Source organism: Culex pipiens, chromosome 3 (assembly GCF_016801865.2).
Source record: "Culex pipiens pallens isolate TS chromosome 3, TS_CPP_V2, whole genome shotgun sequence".
Classification (NCBI taxonomy): domain Eukaryota; kingdom Metazoa; phylum Arthropoda; class Insecta; order Diptera; family Culicidae; genus Culex; species Culex pipiens.
Window position 1 is genome coordinate 101,363,405 of NC_068939.1, and position 24,922 is coordinate 101,388,326.

Below are 24,922 nucleotides of genomic sequence, written 5' to 3' on the forward strand. Positions count from 1 at the left end.
CATGTCCATGTAAACTTATAACAATACTTAATTGAAATAGGCGAAATTTCGTCCCATAGGAAAAAAGTTCAAAAACATCAAACGAAGATAACTTTAATTTTTTCCTACAAAAGATTTTCGTTCACCCCGCAAAAGAACGGGGATGTTTGACACTTTCATATGTATATGATAGTTTTCTTGCTATTTTTCAAAAAATAATATCCCCCCAAAAAAGACCCCGTGAAAATATTTTAGCAAAAAGTCAAGATTTCTCAACACAAAAGTTGCCCAAAAATACTTCCTGATTCACTGAAAATGTTGGGGATCAATTGGAATATTACCAAGCATTTAAAAATTCTACATTTTATTTCTTTTATTATTACCACATTAGGAAGTCAATTTACACCCAATTTCATCAAGATCAAACTAATTTCAGGAATACCACCAACCATAATCGGATTGTGGCTTTCCCTGCCACGAAAAATTTCCACCGAATCGCACCGTAATGAACCGTTTCCGGTCCAAATTTCAGGAATACCCGGAATCTGACTTAATGTAAAATCTTACGTTAATTATTTGCGCTGGCCAGCACTGTGGAGAACCAAAACCGAAAGTCGTCCCAATTAGAATCGGGTTCATCCTCATTAGGGATGGGACCGACGAATGCGACGACGTGGAATGTTTCTCTCTTTTTATTATTTTCGGGGGTCGTCTTCCGTAACGTGCTGGTATTTTCGACTCGTCCTTTCAAGAGTCACTCTCGTAGTTTGTTGCGTTTTGTCTTGTTGAGCTCTTTCAAAGAGCTTGACTTTTCGTTGTATTTTTCTCATTTTAATGTGATATTTATTCCTCTGTTTCATTATGCTTCCCAGCTTTGGTTGGTTTCTGCCCACTAAACCGCAACGCACCTCGGTTACTTTTTCACAAAACGACCTCCTTCTCGTGGCTTAAACAGGGTACAAACCAACGCCGCGCTACACTCTCGGCAAATAGAGTAACTAGGACCCATACATTTCTGCTCGAGAGTGGTACGAAACGAAATAAGGAAATTAAGGTTTGCCTCAATAATTCTGCTAATTAGGCTAAAAAGTTCTCCACTTTCAGCGAGGTTGCATAAGCCAACGCAAAACACGTCGACGGTGTCAAGGTGGTTGAAAAATGTAGGTTATAATACTATATGATGGAGCTTTAGAGGGCTTTTTCAAACTTAATTTGAGCTTTTGGAAAAAAAAGATTATAATTACAATGATCTCAATATCATTATTCTGCGGCAACCTCATGCCATATCAAAGGATATCTGATGGCAAACATTTTAGAAGAACAAATTGGTGTTTCTTGAAAAGAATTTGAACAATCAAGTTTATTTACACTCTGACTTTGAACAAGTTTAGAATATATTTGCAATGGTTAAACTATTTATTATTTTGAAAAAAAGTTAACAACTAGAGGATCCGATTACTCCATTTTCAATCTAACTCATCATAAAAGAGAAAAACTTTATTTTGATTACGACCTACAAAATCACAACATCACGCCGTGAATCTGGTTTGGCTGTTAAATCTGTTGTTCTCGTTCCCTGCCGTGTAAATCTTCAAACCTATTCAGTTCATCGTTTTTGCCACGTGGCTTTTCAAAGGACCATCTATCCTCAGGCAAAGTCACTTTCGTATAAACTTTGTGTGTATGTGTGTCGTCATGTTTTACGCCCAACTTGTATAAGCCTTCTCCCGTATTGTGCACCCTCTCTTCAGACTTCGACGCATGCCACAAGCTTTGGCTCCGGCTTATTCACAAGAAAGCACGATCTCCATCGTTGTCTATCCTGCGAGGCGGTAGTCCCGACTAACCCCTCCCCCCTGGCTGCAGCAAGGCTCCCCCCGAACAAACACGACAACAACACTCTCGACCACCAACTCAGCACAGTAAATCTGGGGAAACAGCAAAGTTTTGAACATCACGTGTATTTGTTGCATGCACAATAAACTGACAGTCATAGCCAGGCAATAGTGTATTATAGGATGGGCGTGGAGTGAGGTCGGAAAAACGTGAAAACTTCCTCTCGCCGGAGGCTTCAAACTTGGGGGAGGGAGAGAAGGGCGATGAACAAAAAGAAACTTTTATTGAATTTATAGCTTTTGGGGACGAACAACTAACGATAGTCGGGGAAAAAGAGAAGCAAAACCGTTGAAGGCAGCAGCATCCGCCGCATGTAGGAGACGATTTCAGCACGGTCTATTTATGACAATCTTCCAAAAAATAAAAAGTCCCTCGTACATGCCCCCTCTATAGGAAGTTTGCTCAAGTATGAAATTATGGTTGTTATTTATTCAGTGCTTCTGTGTGCCATCACTTTTTGTTGCATCACGATACGTTGGGGTGTTGGCAGAAGGCAATTTCGGAGGTCGATGAAATTGGCTCGATACAAAGTTGTGCACTTACTGCTGATGACACTTTGCGCAGTGATTTTGAGAAAAGTTTCAACGTTTCTTCTTAAAGCAGGCTTGCCACAAGATAGAATACATGTATTGAAATACGGATTAAAAAAAGAAACATGAAAATGAACTTTGCTGGTTTTTCGAAGCTGTCATTATACAGTCATATACAATTAAAAAAAATAATTTTTTTCCCAGTTCTGGAGGGGAAAACCCTTTTTTTCATAACTTATTTTTATTAGGTCCTTTTTGGTGCTGTGACCAGGTTGGGACCGAGGATCGTTAAATAACAAATATATAACAAAAAACAACTTCTTATACTCCGTACTTCGAGATCATGTAACAAGTGAGGGTTACTTGGTCCAAACGGGTATTGCAGGTCTTGAACCTGGCGATGTACTCGGAGAAAATGCCCGACAGCTCAGCCGAACTGTAGAGCACCTCCCCGGCTTCCTCCTTCGTGGCTCCACCGTCTCGGGAGCGACTGCTTCCTTGGCTGCTTCCTGCGGGGCGAGGGCGATCCTTCGATTTTCAGTCCGGAACTGCGCCCGGCAGCGGAGGGACCTCCGCCGGCGTGAACGCCGGAACTGCTGGACTCTGCTTCACGGCCTTTCTTGCTGGCGGTTTCGGTTTCAACGCCTGCTGGCGCCTCTGGATGAAGTCCGCACGCTTAGGGCAGCTGCGGTCCGTGGCTTCGTGGGCTCCAGAGCAGTTGGCACACCGCTTCGGCTCGGCTTCTATGACTTTGCACTCATCCGTCTTGTGGGGACCCCCACAGTTGTTGCACCTCCCCTTGAGGTGATTGTTCCTGGTTCCATGACCCAGCTGCAAGTAGTTCCTGCACTGGGTCATGTTCGGCCGCTTGTTCCGGTTGGCCTCCCACCAGATGATAGTGCTTGCCACAACTTTCATTGCAGAGAGCTTCTTCAGATTGGTGTATCCCTTGGGGAAGACCACAATGTACGGAGTTTCGTCCACGGTGGACTTTTCCTTCCACATGATGACATGCACCTCCAGCGCGTCCAGCTTGAGATCCCTCTTCAGCAGGTACTTGACCTCATCCGGTTTCAGTTGATCAGGTAAACTGTAGAAGGTTCCTTTTCGGAACTGCTCCTGAATCACGCCAATTCTCTCCTTCCGCGAACTACCTTCCGTCCTCTTCCCCTGCTACACGCTGATTCCCGTTTCCTCACCACTTTTGTAAGCTCAACCCTCTCGGTTCAAGGTGATGATTAACAAAGGTGTCGAGCACTCCTCTACATCCCCCCCAAAGTTTATTTAGTTGATACGACACGTAATATCGAAACTGCGAAGGTTACGATTTTTACGCCCAATTCGCGTCGAACATATTCTCCGTCAATGAGGTCCTCATTTTAATTAGGTGGAGTTCCACAAATAGAATTTTAGTTTACTGGATCTTATTTAACGGGGAACTGCTTAACTATGCAATGAGCAACAAATCAGTTATCTATCTTATCGATCATGTACATGTTACACGCTACTGGCTTTTTACGTTGCAAGTGGAATATCAATCACGTCAGCATCCATTCTGGCGTCTACCAGCAACCAGCAATCCTAACGTGCAGCTTGTGTTATTTATCGTATTCTCATAACGAAATCACATTACTCCTTTTAGGTTATGTCGGACCTCCTCCCAAGTTTTTTTTATCTGCCCATTCATAATTCACTGTGCTCTCCGACCTCTTTCACGACAAAAACTTGCTTATCTGACTCGCACACCTGACTTAAACTTTTCAAAAACTGCCGCTATTTTCTGCTATTTGATCACCAAGACAAAAGTAGTATATTTATTTATCGCTATTTCATTTCAGTCGAACTCGCTCAAATGCAGAATCTGTGTTGCAAAGTGAACAGGGAAAATCGTGAAACCCTCTGCAGCTGTTTGCTACCGAAATGCAAGAATATTGCTTTCCTTCATTGATAGTCTCATTGGGTGTCACGAAACAAATGTATATATCCGACTTACAGCTTTCCCATTTTTTAGCTTTCCTCACAAATGCTGCTCGCTCCAGAACAGCGTGGAGAAATGAGAACAGTCAACCTGAACTAAACACTTAAGTATCTTCAACCAAAAATATCGATTAGTAAACTCCTCAGAATATGTGCTAACTTCTCAGACTTTCGTAGAAGAAAACCTCAACTTGTTTTGAACGTTAAACTTCTTCTCAGAGTATTCAACAATTTCCTCAGAAAATTATCTCCTCAGAGTTTCATACCAAATCTCGATTAGTCTTGAACGTACAAATACTCCTCAGAGTATAAATCAAAATCCTTAGAAAATGCGTAAAACTCCTCAGAGTTCCAACAACAAATCTCAATTTGTCTTGAACGAAAAAATACTCCTCAGAGTATTACTCAAAATCCCTAGAAAATGCGTAAAACTCCTCAGAGTTCCATAACAACAAATCTCAATTTGTCTTGAACGCACAAATACTCCTCAGAGTATTGATCAAATCCTTAGAAAATGCGAAAACTCCTCAGAGTTCCGTAACAACAAATCTCAATTTGTCTTGAACGAAAAATCACTCCTCAGAGTATTTATCATAGTGCATAGAAAATGCGAAAACTCCTCAGAGTTCCGTAACAACAAACCTTTATTTGTTTTGAACATACAACCTCTCCTCAGAGTATCAAGCAAATTCCTCAGTAAATGCGCCAAATTCTCAAAGTTGTAAAAATTCTGTAGTCCTCTGAAATTCCTTAATTGAACATAATCAACCTTTAAAAAAAATGTAATGTAATCCCACGTCAAATTCCTCAGAATTCGAAAAATAATCCAACGTCAAATTCCAAGCATGTATAACAGTTTTCTACGCCTGCTAATCGTAGAACACAATGGAAAAACATGGCAGCGCTACGCCCCGATGGGGCACCGAAATTCACAAAACAGCAAAACTAGAATCCGTCGGTTCCATTCACTGCAAATCCGTCCACTAATTCCGCTTGACTTTTTCACTTTCACTCCATCCTGTTGTCCTCGTCGCCAGATGTAGAAGGTTCCTTTTCGGAACTGCTCCTGAATCACGCCAATTCTCTCCTTCCGCGAACTACCTTCCGTCCTCTTCCCCTGCTACACGCTGATTCCCGTTTCCTCACCACTTTTGTAAGTTCAACCCTCTCGGTTCAAGGTGATGATTAACAAAGGTGTCGAGCACTCCTCTACATAAACCACGAACAACGACCCGGTGAACTCGTTCGCTTCTTCGGCCGTGGGTGTAAAATTCCACTTTCTTCCTCTGGAGAAGCTCCTGCAACTTGTCAAAATCTTTGACAGAGAAGCAGGTCACCTTGGTTCCAAATCGGGTTAGTTTGTAAATCGAGTTGAAACCAAATTTACAACCTTCCACTATTGCCACGAGCTTGTAAAAATCCGTGGTGCTCTACACCACCAAAGGTGGTTGCTGGCCGGGTGGTGAAACCGCCGGGGCGTCTCCTCCTCCTGCTGGGCTGGCATTGTTGTTGTTTTCGTTTTCCGCTAGCGAGCTGAACTTGTTGTTATCGAGCACATTCTGCTCCACTTTTCCTTTTCCGACGACAGCTCCGGTGATCTCAGGGGTCTTCTTCCGCTTCCGATTTCCGGGGATGAGTTGGAAATCATTCGTCTCGGAGGTCTCTTCCACCTCCATCCGTCAAACAACTCGAGGCACGATGCCTTTAGCGCGCACGTCACACACGCCTACTCTCTCGGAGCTGTCGGAGCCAAGTGGGGGAAAACCCTTGAAAAGTATCGGGGCCGGCATTTACAAAGCGGATTCAGTGGGAATTTCATTCTCAACATTACCCTAACATGTTCGGGTAATGTTAACACTCCATAGGTCACCTCCCTGAGGTGTCGTGATAAGGTCCAGTTTGTGACGATACACACCCTCCCCTTTACTAAGCAATCGATTCTAGAAGGGATAAGATCACCAGTTGTGTTGGTCCGAGCCGAGATTTGAACCCCGATCTAGCAATTATGAGGCGGAATTGTTACCACTGGGCTACGTGGCTCGGCAAAAAAATCAAAAAGATACAGTTTTAGATCATTTTTTGCAATTAAATTGAGTTAAAAATTGTATGAGTATCAAAATCAATAACATCAACCTTCTATTAATTTAAAGCAGCCATGCGTCTCCATCAAAACCTAACACACCCACAAATATAAAGGATGAAGATTCTCAAGATTTTAAAATTTTCCTCGCTATTCAACAAAAGATAAAACCTCTCGTAATTTCTCAATAACAAAACAACTTTAATGATATCGAAAAACTTTTCACGTAGGATTTCTCTCAACTAGTTTACCAAAAGGTTCCCAAAATTTGTTAGAATTTGATGAACTCTACCTTTATTAACAATTGTTTAAAAATTGCCCATATCTCACCCCTTATGCTGATGCTCAAATACAAAGACAGAGTCAAAACAAGTAATTCAACCGGAAACAGAAACGGAAAGATCAGATGTCGAACCGGAACCGGCTCCGGTGCCCCGTAAGATTTTACCATGTCAATTATTTTGATAGGATGATGCTTTCAATTGGTGTATCATTTCCGGCATTGTTCTGTGGATTTTTTTTTTGTTGTATTGACCAAAAACCCGAGGTACCCCGAAGGAATCCGGAATATCTCCGCTAAATTAGACCATATTTTTCCCCTTGTGGCAGTTTAACAAATAGACAAATCTGGATCTTCAGAAATCCAAAGCATTCAAGTTGATTAATTCTATCAAAAGTTAAAAGATTTTATTTTTTGGGAAGTCGCGTGCTTTGGCCATTCTAACAATTGCCCTTACAAAGTGTGTACAAAGTACACGTAAGCAAAAAATAGGGGTTAAATGTCTACCCGAGCGTTTGAGTGTTAAAATGTATGATGAGTACCGTAAACTGGGGTCAATTGGGACAAATGGGGCGAATTGGGACAGCAGTTTTAACCATGTTGGAGCACAATATTTTGATTTTTCATGATGGTTTCGGTTAGAACAGACTCAGGCCAACAAAATGTGTACATCAATTTTTAAATTTAAAAGCTTTAAGTGCTCTAAAAACTGCTGTCCCTATTCAGACTGTAGTCCCGATTCACCCCAGATTACGGTAGATGAGTTTATATATGATCAATATTTATCCCAGATTGTGTATGCTTCTTCTTATGGATTCATTTAAAAGGTATTTCAAATACCCTTCTACGATAAAAACGGTTACGGTTACATTACAGTTACGGTTTTCATACCAAAACCACCCTTTTTACAATCTATCGGACTTTAGTCGATCATTTTGATAAACATCCCACCAAACACGTATCAATGCGCAGATATGTATACGTGAAAGTGGGTATAGTAGATCTTATTCAGTTTCAAGTGATTTATGGCCTTTGCCCTGCAAGGTGAGGATGCCAAAAATATTTGAAACAACCTTATGTAGAAAAATACGTATTTTTGTCAATCATAAATCTATTTCAGAGTTCCTTTTTTTAGAATACATGGAAAATTGTAAAAAAAATGCATGGAATTACTCCATCATGCAACCAAAACGTAAATTTGTTGTCATCATTATTATGCCAAAATGCCTGCCAAACAGTAGACAACTAAAACGAGATTTTCCCTACAGCCTTTATTTTTTGTGTATTCATCATTGTATCGACGCCGTCGTGCTAACTTGTCGTATGTCGCTTTTTGATGTTCCGAGAGAAACGCGTTTTAATGTTTGACCTTGAATAAACAAGAACTAGAGCACCGATTGTAAACAATAACAAACACGTTTTGTTTGGTTGACCATTATGTGCATTGTCCTGAAGTTTGGTTAATTTTGGTTGCTAGAGTCCCGAGTTATAACTGAACATGTTTACGGTAGACGAGCTCGTTCCTGTGTCAAACGCGTTCTGACCTGAAATCCCTATGACCAATTGTCGCACTTTTGTCAATTTTCAGGCTGTGTCAAGATAGCACGACAAGCTGAAAACTTTTTCATATGAAAGGTGATAAAAAACACGGAATTTTTCGATTTTTTGTAATATCTCAGGATAGAGGAGGAAAGCAACTCGCGACAAAATAAATTTTGAGGCTAGGAATTTTGTGAGTGACTTTAACATTTTGGCCTAGTTTGACAGCTGCATTGTCCCCAGTTTTCTGTGGGAGAGAAAAGGAGGCGAATACTTTATGAAAATCCTACCTGTCAAAATTCCTAGCCTCAAAATTTTGTCGCGAGTTGTTTTTCTCCTCTATTGAAATCGATTTTTTGGGATCTTTGTGGTCAAAAGATGAGTCATTGTGAGCTGCACAAAATGGCGGTCTCAACTCAATTTGGCTCAAAATGCACGTATGACAAGTTAGCACGACAGCGACGGCCTGACAATCCACTTCGCCTTGTCTAAGGAGGACCCTCTCCGTTGGCTTACCATTTACAGACGAATGCTTGACTGACCTTGTATTTGATTCGCCTTGATTCCCAAACCCAAACTTAATGCAAAGCAGTTAGTAGTGCCATTCTTCAAGCACACAATGCTTCCTTGCTTGCTTGCATAGATAGATAGTGGCGCTATCGAGTTCCACGATATGAAAAGGATCGCCAGAGCGTGAACAAAAATGTCGCGACATGACCTTTTTCACCCCAGCTCATTTTGTCTATTGCTTATTTTCTTGTTGCTCCCGGTGGGTTGAGGAACGGGGTTGGAGAATGAATAAATTCCTTCATCATCGTCATTCCAATTTTGCCGAAGATTAATAGAAAACATCGAGTCGAGATGGATGATTTTCTCCATTATCGGGCACAAGATGAGAAACCGGAAAGAAGGATGCCGACGAGGTTTTTTCTTCTCCCTTCGTTCGGCGCCAGCTCGAGATAGTCTAAATTCTTTCGGAAAAGAATTGCTCCGGTCATTCCGGTTGGTATCTTCAGGGAGATTCATCGTCGTCGTCGTAGTTGATGGGGGTTCTTACTAAGGTGTATTGGCGTCGTACGATCTATTTGTTCATATTTCCGGTTACAAATGGGGAAAACGAGTATTGCCGTACGTGGGATCAGCATTATCTGAGGGCATACGTGTAATATTCATGAAGGAGGAAAATTGATTTTTCCCAATCATGAGTCAAATTGGATGAAAACGGTTCAACCAACTGCAATTTCTTCAAAACATTTGCAAAATAATTGATTTTTTCTACGTTTCCTGCACGAAAAAAACATGCTATACGAAAACAAATTGAACATAGTTCATTTTTTTATAAATTGAAAGAAAAACATCTCTTCGTTAAATATTAATCAATCCAACTTGCTCCGTGATCTCAACGCTGAATAAAATTAGTTTTTATTGTTGTGTGCTAAGGACAATCCCCCCCCCCTTCCTTTCCCACGCAAAGTTCAAACCTTACTCTACCCGGTGGCATCCTTTTCAGCCACGAGGAGACGGAAGAAAACAAAGAAAACTCATTTCCATCCCGGCGTTTACTGATTTCCGGCATTGATAAAAAGGCTCCCGGTTCCGTTCCGTGGGAAGTTGGTGCACAACCTTGGCGCGCTCGGGGGGCATAAGCCAAGGGTAAAGGACCTGCACAAAAAGAGTTCATTTTAACACTTCAATCGTATCTTGATGTTAATGGTTTGCTTCGCTTTACCGCGGTGAAATCCCTATTTCATAAGGTTGCATTACTTGTGCAACAAAAATGTGTTTTTTGTTTAAATTTTCGTGAAATAGACGCAGAATAAAACACATTTTGTGAAAAACACCATTTTTCAAGTAGAGCCACGTGTAGCGCTAACAGCAAAGTTACGCAATTTACCTATCAGGCTAAAAGATGAAACACGCAACGCCGTGCTTAAGCATAGTCTCAAAAAGTAAAAACATAAAACTAAGCTGAGTGAGATAAAGTTCGCCCTTAGAAAGGTTATTCATGTATCAAAGTCATGCGAAGCACACATTTTACGAAAGAAAAGTTGAGTGATAAATTTGCCAAAGTGAGTTTTCTTATATTTCTCACTTTTTAGAGTTAAAAACTTTTTCATCATTCTTCTAGAAGAAGCTGGGCCTGAACGAAAAGATACATGGTATACTAAATTATGTGGGCTAAAATTTTTCGCATTAGGCAGTGTAGTGGTGGTAACAATAGAACTTTATTCATATGGACAAGAATTTGACTAAGTCACCCAATTTTTGTTTTTTTATCCTGTGTTCAGCAAAATTATTTTGGACAACTCGTAATTTAAGAGATACAAAATTTTTTGAAACGAAAATTTCGGTGCACCAGGCTGTGGTTGAGCCTAAGCCTAAAATACTACAAAAGTAATTTGACTTTAATTAATGCTGATGTTTGTTTACGCATAAAAAAACTGATATTTTTCAAACATTGACAAAACTAAATGAAACAAGCCAAACTACCTTATCAAAATAATCAATTTTTAAAAACTAAATTGAAACAAATGTAAATAATGCGTTGAATTAGAAGCATTTAGAACTACTTCCCATTCTTTCAAATATTTTTTTTTCAATTTCAATTCGGTTTTATTTGTGAATAATCAAATTAAAATTTGTAAATATTATGAACCTAACAGAGTTTTTGTGTTCATTTCAGCTGTGTGTTACGTCATAATTCGGTTTAGAGCAATTGTTACTGTTAATAAATGCAAAAACAAGAGTAAGAAAAAGTTTCCAAAAAACTAACACAATTGCTAATGATAGGAATAGAGACAGCTTACAACTAGATCACAGAAAAATTTAAATCAATTATAGATGTGCTTGATCACCAGCTCCCCATGGGCCAGGAATTGCTCCGCCTTGTTACGCAGGTCCGGAACCGCGTCATTATCTCCCCCGCGAGAGCAAAGAACTCCGGCAGGGTAGAGAAATCTTCCCCGGTGACTTCTTGCTGGGCCACATTGTCGCTAGGTACCGTACTTCGCTAAGGAGGGTGGGACGCTGCTGCATTCTTCTTCCTTTTTTCCTGCTCCTCGAGGTAGGTTTTCCGTGCGCTGCATCCACCAAGGGCATTTCAGTGAGAAACTCTGGGAGTAACTCCGAGTTTCTCAGCTTCCTCAGCTTACTCCAGAAAAATTTGCATTCCCACCTTAATACCGTACCTTGATTTTTGAAAAGTCACTGTCAGGAAATGTTTGCAAACAATAAAAGAAAATTTAATGACAGGCTGTCAGCAGAAAATTTTGGCAATTCGTTTGGAGATAGATCGGTTGTGGGAAGCTATTTCCTCTCTTCTGGGAGCCGCTGTGAGGTCCGAGTTGTAATGAGGAGTAATCGGTAAATGTAGTTCTGCAACTTATTGGTTCCTCACTGGAAAACGCGGCCCCTACTGAGCTGGAGGAGTTGCAACCTGGTTCTCTCTAGAGCGAAGTAGCACTGCACCAGATGTCGTGCAAGAGTTGATGGAACATCTATATTAGTTGCTGAACTAAATCCACCGATTCTTCCCCGTAACAACTCACGCCCAACAGCGACATTAAAAAGCGATAGGTTTCTACCCATAATCGAGCTCAGTAATCACCACCCAAGGGCTGAGTTCCATCACCGACACTGTCGGTGGTTCCATCTCTTCCCCGGTGGACCTCTACATTTTTCCAGAATCAACGCTGCATGAGGAGATCTTGGCGTTGCCCCCAAAAGACCTCCTGCTATAACAATTGAAACGAAAATATAGTGCTTTATTATTACCAATCCAGATTCAACTTAAAAATAAACTACAAAATGAAGGATTTTATAAAATGTATTTAACAACTTCACAATTTTAGAAAATGCTGTTGGTGTGGCTGCCCTTTGGTAGCCTGGAAAATCTTGATTTCATGTCTAGGTTTGACTTTGAACCGCCTTTATGAAGAAACGAGGAGGAGCTGGGAGTCTCTGGACGGTGGCCTGGTCATTCCGGAAGCCTGAATTGCCGGGCACACGATTGTAGTTTCTGTTCCTCCTTCCGCTCATAGACATAACACCTTTTTTGGGATCGGGATCTGGTTGGGCAGCGGCATCAGGAACAGATTAAACAGGTCAAAAGCGGACAGGTTACGAACGGAAGGACTTGACCTTTGCACGCTTCTGCCATCTGGTTTCTGCAAAATTCCTTGGTGCAACGGTAAACCGATTACCCCTGGCCGTCCACTTATGGCCTGTCTCCACAAAGAACGTGAAAAAGCCCTTTTCCGGCCAATTATGGCTTTTAAATTGTATGGAATACGGGAAGATTTTTTCGAAAAGTCAGTTTCCAAAACAAACAACAGCCCTAGCAACGGCTTCTTGTTATTTTTTCCAAACACAAGGTTCAACTATGTAGGTGGGAACGGTGAAAATCAACCGGAGTAACTCGGAGGAACATTGAGAAACTCTCGTTACTCTGGGCAAAATTGAGGAACTCTTTTGCTCACTGAATTGCCCTTGGCATCCACGGTAGTTGCTGGTATGGTTACCTCCACAGTTGGCGCACTTGATGCGCGCTTTGGTTTGCTTTGCCTTGTCCCCCAAGTCCACCTTGCCGCGCCTCAGAGAGGTGTGGTCCACCGCACTTCACGCAGCGGGGCTTAAGGTTGCAGCTACGCAACCCGTGGCCGAATTTCTGGCTACCGCGGTCGAAGTACAACAGGTACCAGGGTTTGCATACCTGTCACTGTTGACTTGCACGAGAGCACTTTTATCTCCCGCGGCTTTATTCCGGCGTCCGAAAGAATTTTCTTCAGGTCGGAAAACAGACGGTTTTGGTAACCCTGCAAGACGACCAACAGGGGGTTTCTCGTAGATTTAACTATTTATTGAATATGTAGAAGTTGAGTATGAGAAAATATCCCATTATCCCATCCTAAAGGGAAATTGTTATGACAAACTCAGACTAAATTGAGAACAAGCCTGCCTGACATTGACCATTGAACAAAGCAACCCCTGTAGATTGATCCACTGACAGATCATGGAAAATCGAACTGGCGCAAAGTTCTGCGGCTGCGTTAGCGTCTGACGGACAATCTTGCTCTTAGCTTACATGATTCGCCATAATGGAAGAAGTTTTAATTCGTCGTTGTCGTGCTATCTTGGCGCACATGCGTTTTGAGGCAATTATTCGCATGCTTGTCTTTATGTTTGTAAAAAAACTCGTGACTTAAAAAACAAAACAGTACACGAAACCCACGGAATCATTAAAAAAAATGTATGATAATTTGAATCAATTAGATCAAATTAAATACTCAATGATGGATGATAAAATTTAAATCGCTCTAAAGTGTTTAATGATTGGTCATTATTGTAATTACCTTTTCAATAAGTTTGACATGAACAACTTTTTAAATATGAAATGAAATCATAATACTTCACCTCATTAGCAGAAGTTATGCCAGTACCACTTTTGAGAAAACCTACCCATCCCCTAAAAAGGCTCTTTATTCTAATTAGATACCGCCACGGTTCAATCAACCGTGTTCTACTGCACGGCATTCATTTCCAGGAATATTGAATTAAGGCAATTAAAACGTCCGTGTTCTGCTATAAATCTTCAGTGTCAAGTAATTAATTTGAAATATTTTTAAATTAATTATTCCTCCGAGAGATTGCCGAACGTCAAAATAGCACGGATGAAAAGTACATACTATCTGGCATAATTAAGCAGTCAAATATTATGTTACCAGTTATTGGCATTAAATTTCTTTTAGGATTTAGTTTGATTTTCATGTCACAAAGCGGCTTTCAATAATGGTTGGAGTTTTAAAAATGTAATGTAATTTTTCCCTTAAGTCCAACGTATTACCTCCCCACTTGATCTATTATCAATTTAGGAAGCAGCACCGAAGGTCATGGCTTCGAAATGGCTTTCGTGTCCTTTTTCTGGCAGTAATATAAACCATGGATGGTGAGGCATCAGAGGACTGGTAGAACACTAGGGTCGTCCTCTCGTGGCGAAATGTTGAGGGTGAATTTATGAACGCGCAGAGGTCATAAATTTGCCACCAACTTGCCATCAGCTTGGGGAGAATATTCCGCTGTTCGTGGCGATGAAGCTCGTAAGAATGTTGTACCCCTTTTGAGCTATCATCCCATTGCACAGTGAAAAAATAGTTTTTTATGTGTTTGTTCATGTGGGTTAAATCTAAACTTTACCTCACTTCTATGTTAATAAGTTGAGCCATCAAAATCATACAGCAGACATCGATAGGAAATGAGTAAAGGATTACATCATTACTCAATAATTCGACACAGTCTCCCATTATTTTTTCATGTGTTAAGATGTTCGAGAAAAGTCATATTTATACCACTTTAAAGGGCGAAACATAAAATCAACCAAAGGGAAGCTTTTAAAAATGTATTTACAATCAAAAAAGATAAATAATTGATAATGTAACCTTACACAATTGTTTTAAGTTTAGCTCGTCTTCTAAAGAACGCTAAGAATGTTTATTGTCAACGTAAGTTATTTTTTAATGCTAATCTAAACAAAATCTAGCACAACGACAATGAAAGTATATACTCAGAAACTGTAAATTAATTAAATGTTCATGCTACGAATCACAAACTTTCCCAACTGTGATGCTCCATCCTTCAAACACGTTAGGCATCTTTATCTGCGCCCACAATGTTAAAATAAAACAATTTACAAACATGTACTGTTTAGTGCAGAAAAGTTAAAAGCTCTTACTTGTGTGCAGAGCACATTAGTGAGTTACAAAACTGTCAGTTTTTTCAAACATTTTTTCCCAGCGCCAAAACGACTGTACCGACATCAACGACGACGATACAAGCGGCAAACGACCGTCACTAACTGTGAAGTGAAAGAGGCCATTAGCATACTGCAGGATACAATATGGTGGCCATGCAAAGTGCTGCCAGTGACTAGATGTAGTTACGTTACGAGGACGAGTCCGGTTCGGTCCCCGGGCAGAGGACAGCCAGCCTGAAAAACGATCAAATTAAAGACAAAAAAATGGTTAGGCCTAGCACTTCTTTCTGGACGGTCTCCGAAAGCCCTGTCAGAGGCAGAGTGCAGATGGAATTTAAAGTTTTTTTTTTTTTTTTTGCTTTTTCGAGGAATGAATCCGCAGTACGTTTGTGTCCATTTAGAAGACACATCATGTGTTGCATGAAAAATTACCGAGTTGCAGTATGTTTCAATGAAAAGCGTTTTATTAAAATTACATTTCTTATTTGAGTAGGTCTGTGAAGAGCTCAAGAATGCCCAACTTCAATGTTATATTTATCAAAATTCCCCGCAAGGATCTGGTTTACTTGCCACTGACGTTGAAATTAATCACATAAGTGTCCAAAGGGCAGAGCTTCTGTTACGACCAATCAAGATCATATTTGGGATTTGGTCTCGATTCACCGACCAGAATGCCCGTAAAATACTCATGTTTGTTACTCTTTAATGTACAAATCACCTCACGGTATTATTCTTTGGGATACTACACTTAATGTTTAACAACTCAACAATTTGTCATAAGACCAAAATCAATACCATATGTACTCCCAAAGGAAAAATATTCATTCATCAATCATCCATGGCGGTGGTAGTGTGTCGGATCAACAATCAAGAAAATGGGGTTCAACCCACGTTCTGTTAATATATTTATTTTTTGCAATACCAGGTAACAGCAGTCGGTAATGTCGATAATTGTCGGTAACGGGCAAAAATGCCTTATCATAGGGATCGCAAAAAAATGCATGAGGACAGATTTCATGCAGAATCTGATATACTTTCATACAGCCATGCATCATAATCATGCGACGCCGTTTAGGTGTAATCTTGTAGACATCCTAATTTGCACACGTAATTAAATAAATTGGGTTTAAAATCTCCTTTTTGAATTACCACCAAGCAAAAGAAAACATCTTGAGATTTTTGTTTATTTTTGTCATAAATAATGCCCAATAAACAAAATTTGTTATTTTACTTCCTGGGAGTTTTTGAAACTGCCTTGTGTCAGGGGTATTCAAAAACACCCAAAAAGCAAAATATTTTTTTGTTCATTGGACCATATAAAAACTGGCGTTGTAGTTTGCAGCCACCCAGATATATTCAAACTATATGGTTATCAAAAAAGGTAGAAAAATAATGTATTTATAATATATTGTTGAAGTGCATAAATTGAACTTCAAGAACCAATGTTTCCACAAAACGTTGTTCCTATCTATGATTAAGAATGGAAAAAGTAACATATTATTCAATTCAATTCAATTCGGTTTTATTGGTGAATAATCAAGATACAATGAGTTATTTTGAAGTGCATAACAGAGTTTTGGAGTTCCTTACAGCTGTGTGTTGCATCATAATCCATTTAGGAACAATTATTTCTTTGTGGGTCTCGTGGCGCAGGGGTAGCGGCTTCGGCTGCCGATCCCGATGATGCTATGAGACGCGGGTTTGATTCCCGCCTTATCCACTGAGCTTCTATCGGATGGTGAAGTAAAACGTCGGTCCCGGTTTCTCCTGTCTCGTCAGAGGCGCTGGAGCAGAAATCCCACGTTAGAGGAAGGCCATGCCCCGGGGGGCGTAGTGCCAATAGTTTCGTTTTATTTCTTTAACTGAGGCACTAGCAAGTGTAAGAAAAACGTAACATATTATCACATTCTAAATCAGACATAAAAAGATACAAAAAATGGGATTATATTGCATTACATATATTTTTGAACGGCTCTTTTGCTTATTAGCATTTTTTTCATAAAATGGCTATTTTTAAGAATGGGATGATTTTTATGGTTTTTTTGCGTAATACTTTTATTCGTTCGTTCGCTCTTTTTTGTCTACCTCTAGTTTTTAGTTTGGATTAGTATTTTGGAAATTAGTCCGTTTCAGTATCAAAATATCGAAATATCGGAATAAGTTTAAAGTAATTGAATTTATCATTTTACAGTAAGTCATGTTTGTTATAAAAGAACAGTGACTTTGACTTTTGATCAAAAATTGCTTTTTCTTTTCTTATTAAGCTATGTATTACTCAATTTGTGTTATACTTTCCTTTTTAAATCTGTATTTAACGTTAAAAAACTGATATGATAACATTAGGTGCTCAATGCAATTATCTGCTGTTCCCCTTCTTCGTGATAACAAATGTATGTTAAATGTTTGAAACTATTTTTTAAATTCTCTTTTCAATTTCGTTTTGTCTGTAGCATAACATCTGCATCTTTTTGGCTTTCTAACAAATAAAAGGCTATAACATCACTTTAAAAATTAATGTCTTATTTAGACCACCTAGGCTCACATTCACGTATACAATATTGCCGAGCTTCCGAAACCGTGGGGTTACGGGTTTCGCCTTGCAAGCGGAAGGTGATGGGTTCGATTCCTGTCTGGCTCGGCAATGTTCAGATCCCTTCAAAGAGTAAATCTGCTCACTGGGAATACTGACCGGTAGGGGATTGGTTTCGACTAACGGCATGCTGGATTTCCAATCCAGAGGTCGTGAGTTCAATCCTCGTACCGGGATGATGAAGTTTTATAAATACATATTTACTTAGAATCACATTCTAAGAAAATGTATGTGTGTACTTGCTATAAAAAATTTAAATCGTATTTAAAAAAAAAAAGGAACCTTATCATGGTATTTGTTTCCAAAACCTTTCCAATAATTCAAAGATCAATAAAATTCTACAACCCTGTTTAATAGGGTGCCCAGAATATGGCACTTTTTTCAAAACCTCGCTCCACAAGCTGAATATTGTTCCTTGACCTATTTTAGGACTCTGGGCCAAATATGAGCAAAATCGGTAATCATTTACCCATTGATACTCGAAGGTGAAGTTTATATGGGAAAAATCGAAAAAATGTATGGAAAACCCAAGTTTCTTACGGTTTGGTCTGGACGGTGCGCTATTACCATCCAAATATTCCCAAAAGTGAGATTCTTTTTGAAAATTTAATGCTCTACAACTTTGTACAACATACCAAAGCTGTGAAACTCGATTCTGAAAAGTTATTAGCGATTTAAAAAAGTCATTTTTGTATGAAAAACATTGTTTTCGCCAACTTTAGGCTCGGGTATCAATGGGTTAATCTCATCCAATTTCGCTCAAAATTTACACAGATGCTTAAAATAACCCAATAAACCGTTTTCCGCTTGTGGAGCAGGGGTCATTTTTTCTGGGCACCCTACTGTTTAATGATAAAGTATTCAAATTAAATTTACATTGAAAGCCGGATGAATGTGCGGCAGTAATGAAAGATGAGGTAAAAAAATAACGTTACTTTTTTTTATATTGTTCTTGTATTGTTCTAAAACATCTTGAAACAACATTAATTAGGTTAATTCCCTAGGACAAAGTACGACCATGTCGAATGATACGTACACAAATCCAGGCCATTACTTCTCTGCCCATTATTTGACCAACTCTCGGAATGGCTAGACGTAGTTTCCTTTCGTATTTTAAAGCCCCTTTCTAATGGTTTGAGAAAGACTCATTGTCATGGGACAATAAAGTTCCAGACACAGTCCCATACTGAAAAAAAACAACCAGCGAGCAAGAACACAGTGAAATGGAGAAATTTTTCAATTTATTTATATATTTTCTCTTTATTTCGACCCACACAACCAGATGCAATTGGAATAGAATCGCGAATGAGTTGCAACTTGGTGTGGGAGGAGCTCACGGATGGCTCCAGGTTTCGAGTCACTTCTGCCACCGTGACATTGCCCTGGCTCTTCTCATCAATTGTTGGCTTCTGTTTAGTTATTTTTCTTACTTTTTCCAACTCTCCCTATGGCTACATCAGAGCTCGTTCTTCATTGACATTCAAGGGCTCCCGGGCATTGGAAGGCGTTTTTTTTTCTTCACTCAGTTCTCTTCTCTACTTTCCAACTGTGGCCGCTGTGTGACTTTTTTTTAATTCATTAGGACGAGGCCATTGTCTTGGAAACGACGTTCTTGTCGCAGCGCTTCGAGCAAAGTACTGGAATAGTTTGCTCGGCTTGGACCAACAACTGGCGGGCTTTTTTCTGTCAATAATCCTGTTTCTTATGCAACAGTGGACGGAACTTGCCACGTCTAAAGGCGAATCAGCAATACACTATTTTAACTCCATTAAATTTTGCAATACCATAACATGATAGAAGATGAAAATTTGGTGTAGCTTTGCAATCGGTCAATATATAAGATTATAATTATAAATAATATCGATTGCCAAACTATAGTGTTCAAAACCCTTATGATAGAAAAATTCCTACGACCTTTTTCGTGTGGTCCATTCTTGTCATTCACGGTCGATGATTTCGAGACGACAGCCTACGAGCCTCCTCTCAATGGGGGCGATGAAATTTTCCTTTCTCCAGAACGACCAGGTGGACAAACAAAAGCTGCTCACGTGTGCACCACCGTCGTGCGTGGCGTCCCCAGAGCATCGCCACCGTGCGCGCCAATATTGTGTGCGCGCGCGCTTTTTCCAAATGGTCCATGTCTCATGTTTTATTGGCCAATATACAAATCACGACACTTGAGCTTTCGCAAACAGTCTGTGAAATTGATTTTCCCGGCTTTTTTTCCTCTTTCTCTCTCTCTCTCTCTCTATCTATTCTGTCTCTTGCTGCGTCGCTACTTTTTCCCACTAAAGCTTGACTGAATAGGAAAGTGGGGGAGGAGGTTATGCTCAATCGAGCTTGCTCAAATGATGGTATATGCTCACGTCGACGTGAATGTAACCGGTGAGCTATAAAAATAAACATCCTTGTTCCCGCTACGCCACCGTCGTCGTCAACCGCCGGGGGGAACGGATATCTTTTGGGAACGGAGAGTTGTTCGGTGTTACGAAGGTGATTGGCAAAAAAGACAGCCTTTAACAATGCAGGAGACAAGATGATATCAAAGATTGTGGCCTTTCTATCTGCTGAAGAATGTCACATAGGGTGATCCTTTGAAAATTTTAGGGTGAAGATATTAAATACTGTGCTTCGTACATTTTTACCGTCATCAAACTACTTCGGCATGGAAAACATTACCAATGGAGCACCCGATTCGAGTGGTATAAATGACAGTTCTCCCATAAGGAATACATTGTAGAAAAAACCAAAAACTGCTCGAATGGAAATGCTCCATTGCAATTAACTTGTGTGACATTCTGCCTTGCATTCATCAAAAAAAAATAATTCACAATTTTCATTAATATGAGATCTAATACGAACGGACTGGCTTGGAATCATACTGAGCTTTAGAGAACTCTTAAAGAGAAGTGCCGTAGCTCACTGAGAGGCGTCCATTACTTGTCAAATTTTGAGTTCCCGAGCAATCCGCTCACGCAGGCTCAGGCAAGTGCATGACTTTGTTTAACAAAATCGTAAAATGCCAATTGCACGGCACTGTTTTCCAATTCTGGAGTTTTTTTTAAAAAAAGGTCCAATAAACCAAATTTTCAGTTTTTGCTTTTTGGGTGTTTTTTAATACCCCTGACTCAAGGCGGTTTTAAAAACACCCAAAAAGCAAAAACTGGAAATTTGGTTTATTGAACCTTTTCAAAAAAAATCCAGAATTATTTTTCACCGTATGAGACGATTTACACTTCAAACCAAACAAACATACCAAGTTCAATAAATTGGCTAGGGTTTTACTTTTTTTTTGCAAAAAATGGGATGTTTTCTTGTGCAAAACTAGTGACGGAATCGACGTCAAAACCTTCTAATGACACCCTATTAAACCTTAATGTTCCGTCAACGATTCCTCAAGCGTGTATCGTTCATTTTGCGACAAGACTCCACTTCACGAGTTTTCTAAGTATGAAGGTTTTGCACGGGGAGCTGGCATACAGTCAATGCTTGTAAAACTAGTGGCCACTAGTAATTGAGAAGCAAAATAACAACCGGTACGATTGCCGTCCTTTCGTTCCCATCAGCCAGGGAAAACTTCCAAATCCTGGGTAAAATCTGGGCATCGCGTTAGGCCCAAGATCGAAGCTGTTGTTTGGAACAAATTTCGAATTACCTAATTAACAAAAGGTCCTAACAGCATCATCCAGCACTAATTTGCCTTTTGCTTTATAGCATATCGAATTTTCATTGTTTTTTAGTTGAGAGCTTTAAGTGAACACTTAATGAACAATCGAAATAATTTGTGATAATTTTTTTTTACAAAAGCCGCTTAGGATCAATTGCTATCTAACCCAAGAAATGCTACGTAGGCCAAGTAACATCCTATTAATGTGCTTTCCTTTTACGCCAAACACACCACTATGACCTACAATGCTTCTTGATCTATGCAGATGCCCAATTTGCTGAATAATTGAAAATTAACTGTTCAAATGTGTGCTTATTTTAATTCTACGATTTCAATACTTGTTGCTCGTTAAGAAGAGAAAATATACTATGCTCCCGAGTCCTTGAGATCCTCTGAGTGATTTGAGTGCCTTGGCGCTTCTCTTTAAGAGTGCTCTACGTACTACAGTACTACTACACACTGGATATAAGTTGGAAAACGTTCTAAGTGTAACAAAAGGCGGCACTCAAGATGGCAAGACCAATACTGCACAGTTACTTATGTCCCTAATTTGAGGCCAATTCAGAAATGTGATTGTGAAACGAAAAATGAAAACGCGTTTTGAGTTTTGCGCAGAAAACTAATCAAATGTCATTATTCTATTGAGACTGAAGTGCTAAAATCTTGATAGTGAATCTAAGAATGTTTTTAAGTGAACAAGAAATAATGAATGAATTCGCCGCTTGTGTCCAATATAGGGACATTTGCCCTACTTGTCTATATTGAGTACCCCTTATTTCAGAAACATCTTCGTTGGAAAAAGAATTAATTTACGTTACTGTACATTTAAATTTCACTTATATTCAAAATATTTTGTTTCTACTCTATTATGAATATGATGAGAGGGCCTCGTGGCGCGGTGGTTAGCGGCTTCGGCTGCCGATCCCTAAGTTGCTATGGGCGCGGGTTCGATTCCCGCCTTATCTTCCTGGCCTTCTATCGGATGGGGCAGTAAAACGTCGGTCCATTTGCGTAAAAGAGGTTTTGGGTGACTCACCACACATAACCTTCGGACGCCTAGAAATGAGCAGACACTTGCAACAGAGCCCACAAAAGATCTTGGGGTCGTTAAAGTGGATTGTTTTGTTTTTTTTTATGATAATACTTACTTTTCCAAACGGCCTAATTACTGATATTATGATTTGAACGATGGATTGACTAAGCAAATGAACGTTTGACTTAACATTCCATTCAAATGATGTTTTTTTTTGGATTTGAAAAAAATGTTTGCAACTTGTTCTGCCGTTTTACGGCGATATGATGTATACGCCATTTTGGACATTTTCAATTTTATTGTACAGTCTGATAAAGAATCTTAAAAGCTACCTCCTGACGAAAGAATTTTTCAAAAAACTGCTCTGGGGCCCATTTTATTAAGCAAACAAACAATGATGTATACGCCAATTTTACTCATCATGATGTATGTATACATTGAGAATTGATAGAAGTCAAATTCAATACTGTTTGAATGTTGATTTGAGGTTTTGGGACCAAATCAAGACTGGGCAATATTTTATTACATTATTTCGATTTAATTCTTAAGGGGACGTCCATTAGGCATCATCCATAAAGTACGTCACGTTCTGAGTGAAGAGGGGGGTTTTGAGAAAGCGTGACGTTGCGTGTTAAAAGCAAAGGGAAATCGTGACAAAGGGGGGTGGAGTAAATTTTGGCTGATTTTAATGTGACGTACTTAATGGATGACACCTTATCCACATCCACGTAGACACTTTTTTGAAAATTCTAGACCCACCCACCTCCCTTGCTGACAATTGTTCATGCAAAAAATGTGTTTATGGAGCATAGACAATCGCTAAGGGAGCGTTATTTTATTACGTAACGCAAAAAATCGGATTTTTAGACCCCCCCTCGTAACAAAATTTCCATACAAATTTCCCCTTAAAGTATCCACGTGGACAATGCATTACGGGATCCACTCAGCTATCAAAATAGCTGGGACAAAAAATTAAGCCAGCTTTGATCGCTTTGATCGAGCAATGTATACATACATCATTGGGCAGTAAAAGTAGTGATTTTTTATTGCTATTTTTTCGGCCAAATGATGTTTGTGGTTTAAAATCGTAGAGAATAGGAAAAAACAAGAAATTTTGTAGGGGCCACATTTTTATTGTACTTTTTAACAGTTTCTACAGAGCAGACCTCAAATTAGTCATTTAGAATTGAAAAAATGAACAAAATCAGAAAATCGTGTCTACAGCAAAATCACCTCAATGGCGTATACATCATATCGCCGTAAAACGGCAGTGTTGCACTCGTCATTATTATCTAAATCGGTAAACCTCAGAACAATTTTCTTTTTTGCAACTTGTTGCATAAATTGCTATTAAAAAAGCCCAACCACGCTAAATGCAACTTTCAACGCAAGAATTTTACGGACTTTTCTGGATTAATCTTTTAAAAGTGTTCAATTCAAGGCAAAAATTTAAGAAGAAACAAGTTTGACGAACATTTGTTTAAGCATGTAATATTCCCAAGAAAACATCCCCAATCAAACGACAAACTCGAGGAACAAATTCGCTCCAAACTGTCATTACATTCACCTGTGGCAACATTTCTGGATCATTATCTCCTCCTCGCACTTGTGTTGTGTACTTCCCATCATCACCACCAACAAACCCGCCCACCCACGCAATCCCGATACGGCAAATTTATGAGCTGCGGTCGTCACTCTAATTCTGTCACGTTTCCCACATATGATGAATATATGTCATCATCACGATCATCCTGCGAAAGCTTGTCTCATATATCTCCCTCCGCCACCAGATGGCTTTCCGGCCTCATTTCACCAACATCGACGACGCACATTTCCGAGCATATTTAAACGGCGATCCATTATCCACGTATAAGACACCACGTTTGCGAGTGAGAATAGAAAAAAAAACCGTCGTCCTTTTCCAGCCAAACACTTTTTCTCAAAACGCTCAACCTTGTTTTTTATCTTCTTCCCTCATTTCAGTCGTTAATCAGAAGTATAATGTACAAGTACATGACGAATACGTCATGTCGGGCAACACGGCGGTTCTGAAATGCCAGGTAAGTGTGTCAACCACAAGCCACATGCCACGTGGTGTGCTCATTTGAAGCCCCTTCCACTTTCTAGATAGATGTCTTTGGGTTGCGAATCTGGTTGTTCTTGGGAAAGTGAACAGCAAACCAGTAAACCACATTGACATTTCACACACCCACCGTTGGTTAAACCTTCTGTAGTTTAGATTGGAACGGGAAATCAGATAACTATTTTCATGTACCGAACAAGAGTTTTTCTAGATTACGTTTTCAAAACAACCAATGCGCCATGGGTTTCCTATGTACATGGGACTTTTTGAAAAAGTAAGCGAGATTTATTATTTTCATAATTTTAAAACAAACCCGTAAAATTTCAAAATCTAAGCGTTGCAGGAAAACTCAACAATCAGATAAATACATAGATTACAAAATGTGCTCTCACTGCAACCTCTGATATCGGAATATTTTATTGATATCGATCGTTAGATAGAAATTTACGAAATTAACGATTTCATACAAATGAATTAATTTGTCAGTTCAACGAAACTCCTTCACAATTGTTGCAATTGT

General features: G+C 39.6%; 1 protein-coding gene across 11 annotated transcripts in view; it reads left to right on the plus strand.

Moving 5' to 3' along the window:
• The window catches only part of LOC120418805 (cell adhesion molecule Dscam2), a 167,859-nt gene that overhangs the window by 117,147 nt on the left and 25,790 nt on the right, over window positions 1-24,922 (plus strand). For all 11 annotated transcript variants that reach the window (XM_039581289.2, XM_039581294.2, XM_039581299.2 and 8 more), the window contains one exon: window positions 24,303-24,379. In XM_039581289.2, coding sequence (XP_039437223.1) covers window positions 24,303-24,379 — 77 coding nt within the window. The remainder of the gene's footprint in view (window positions 1-24,302; window positions 24,380-24,922) is intronic.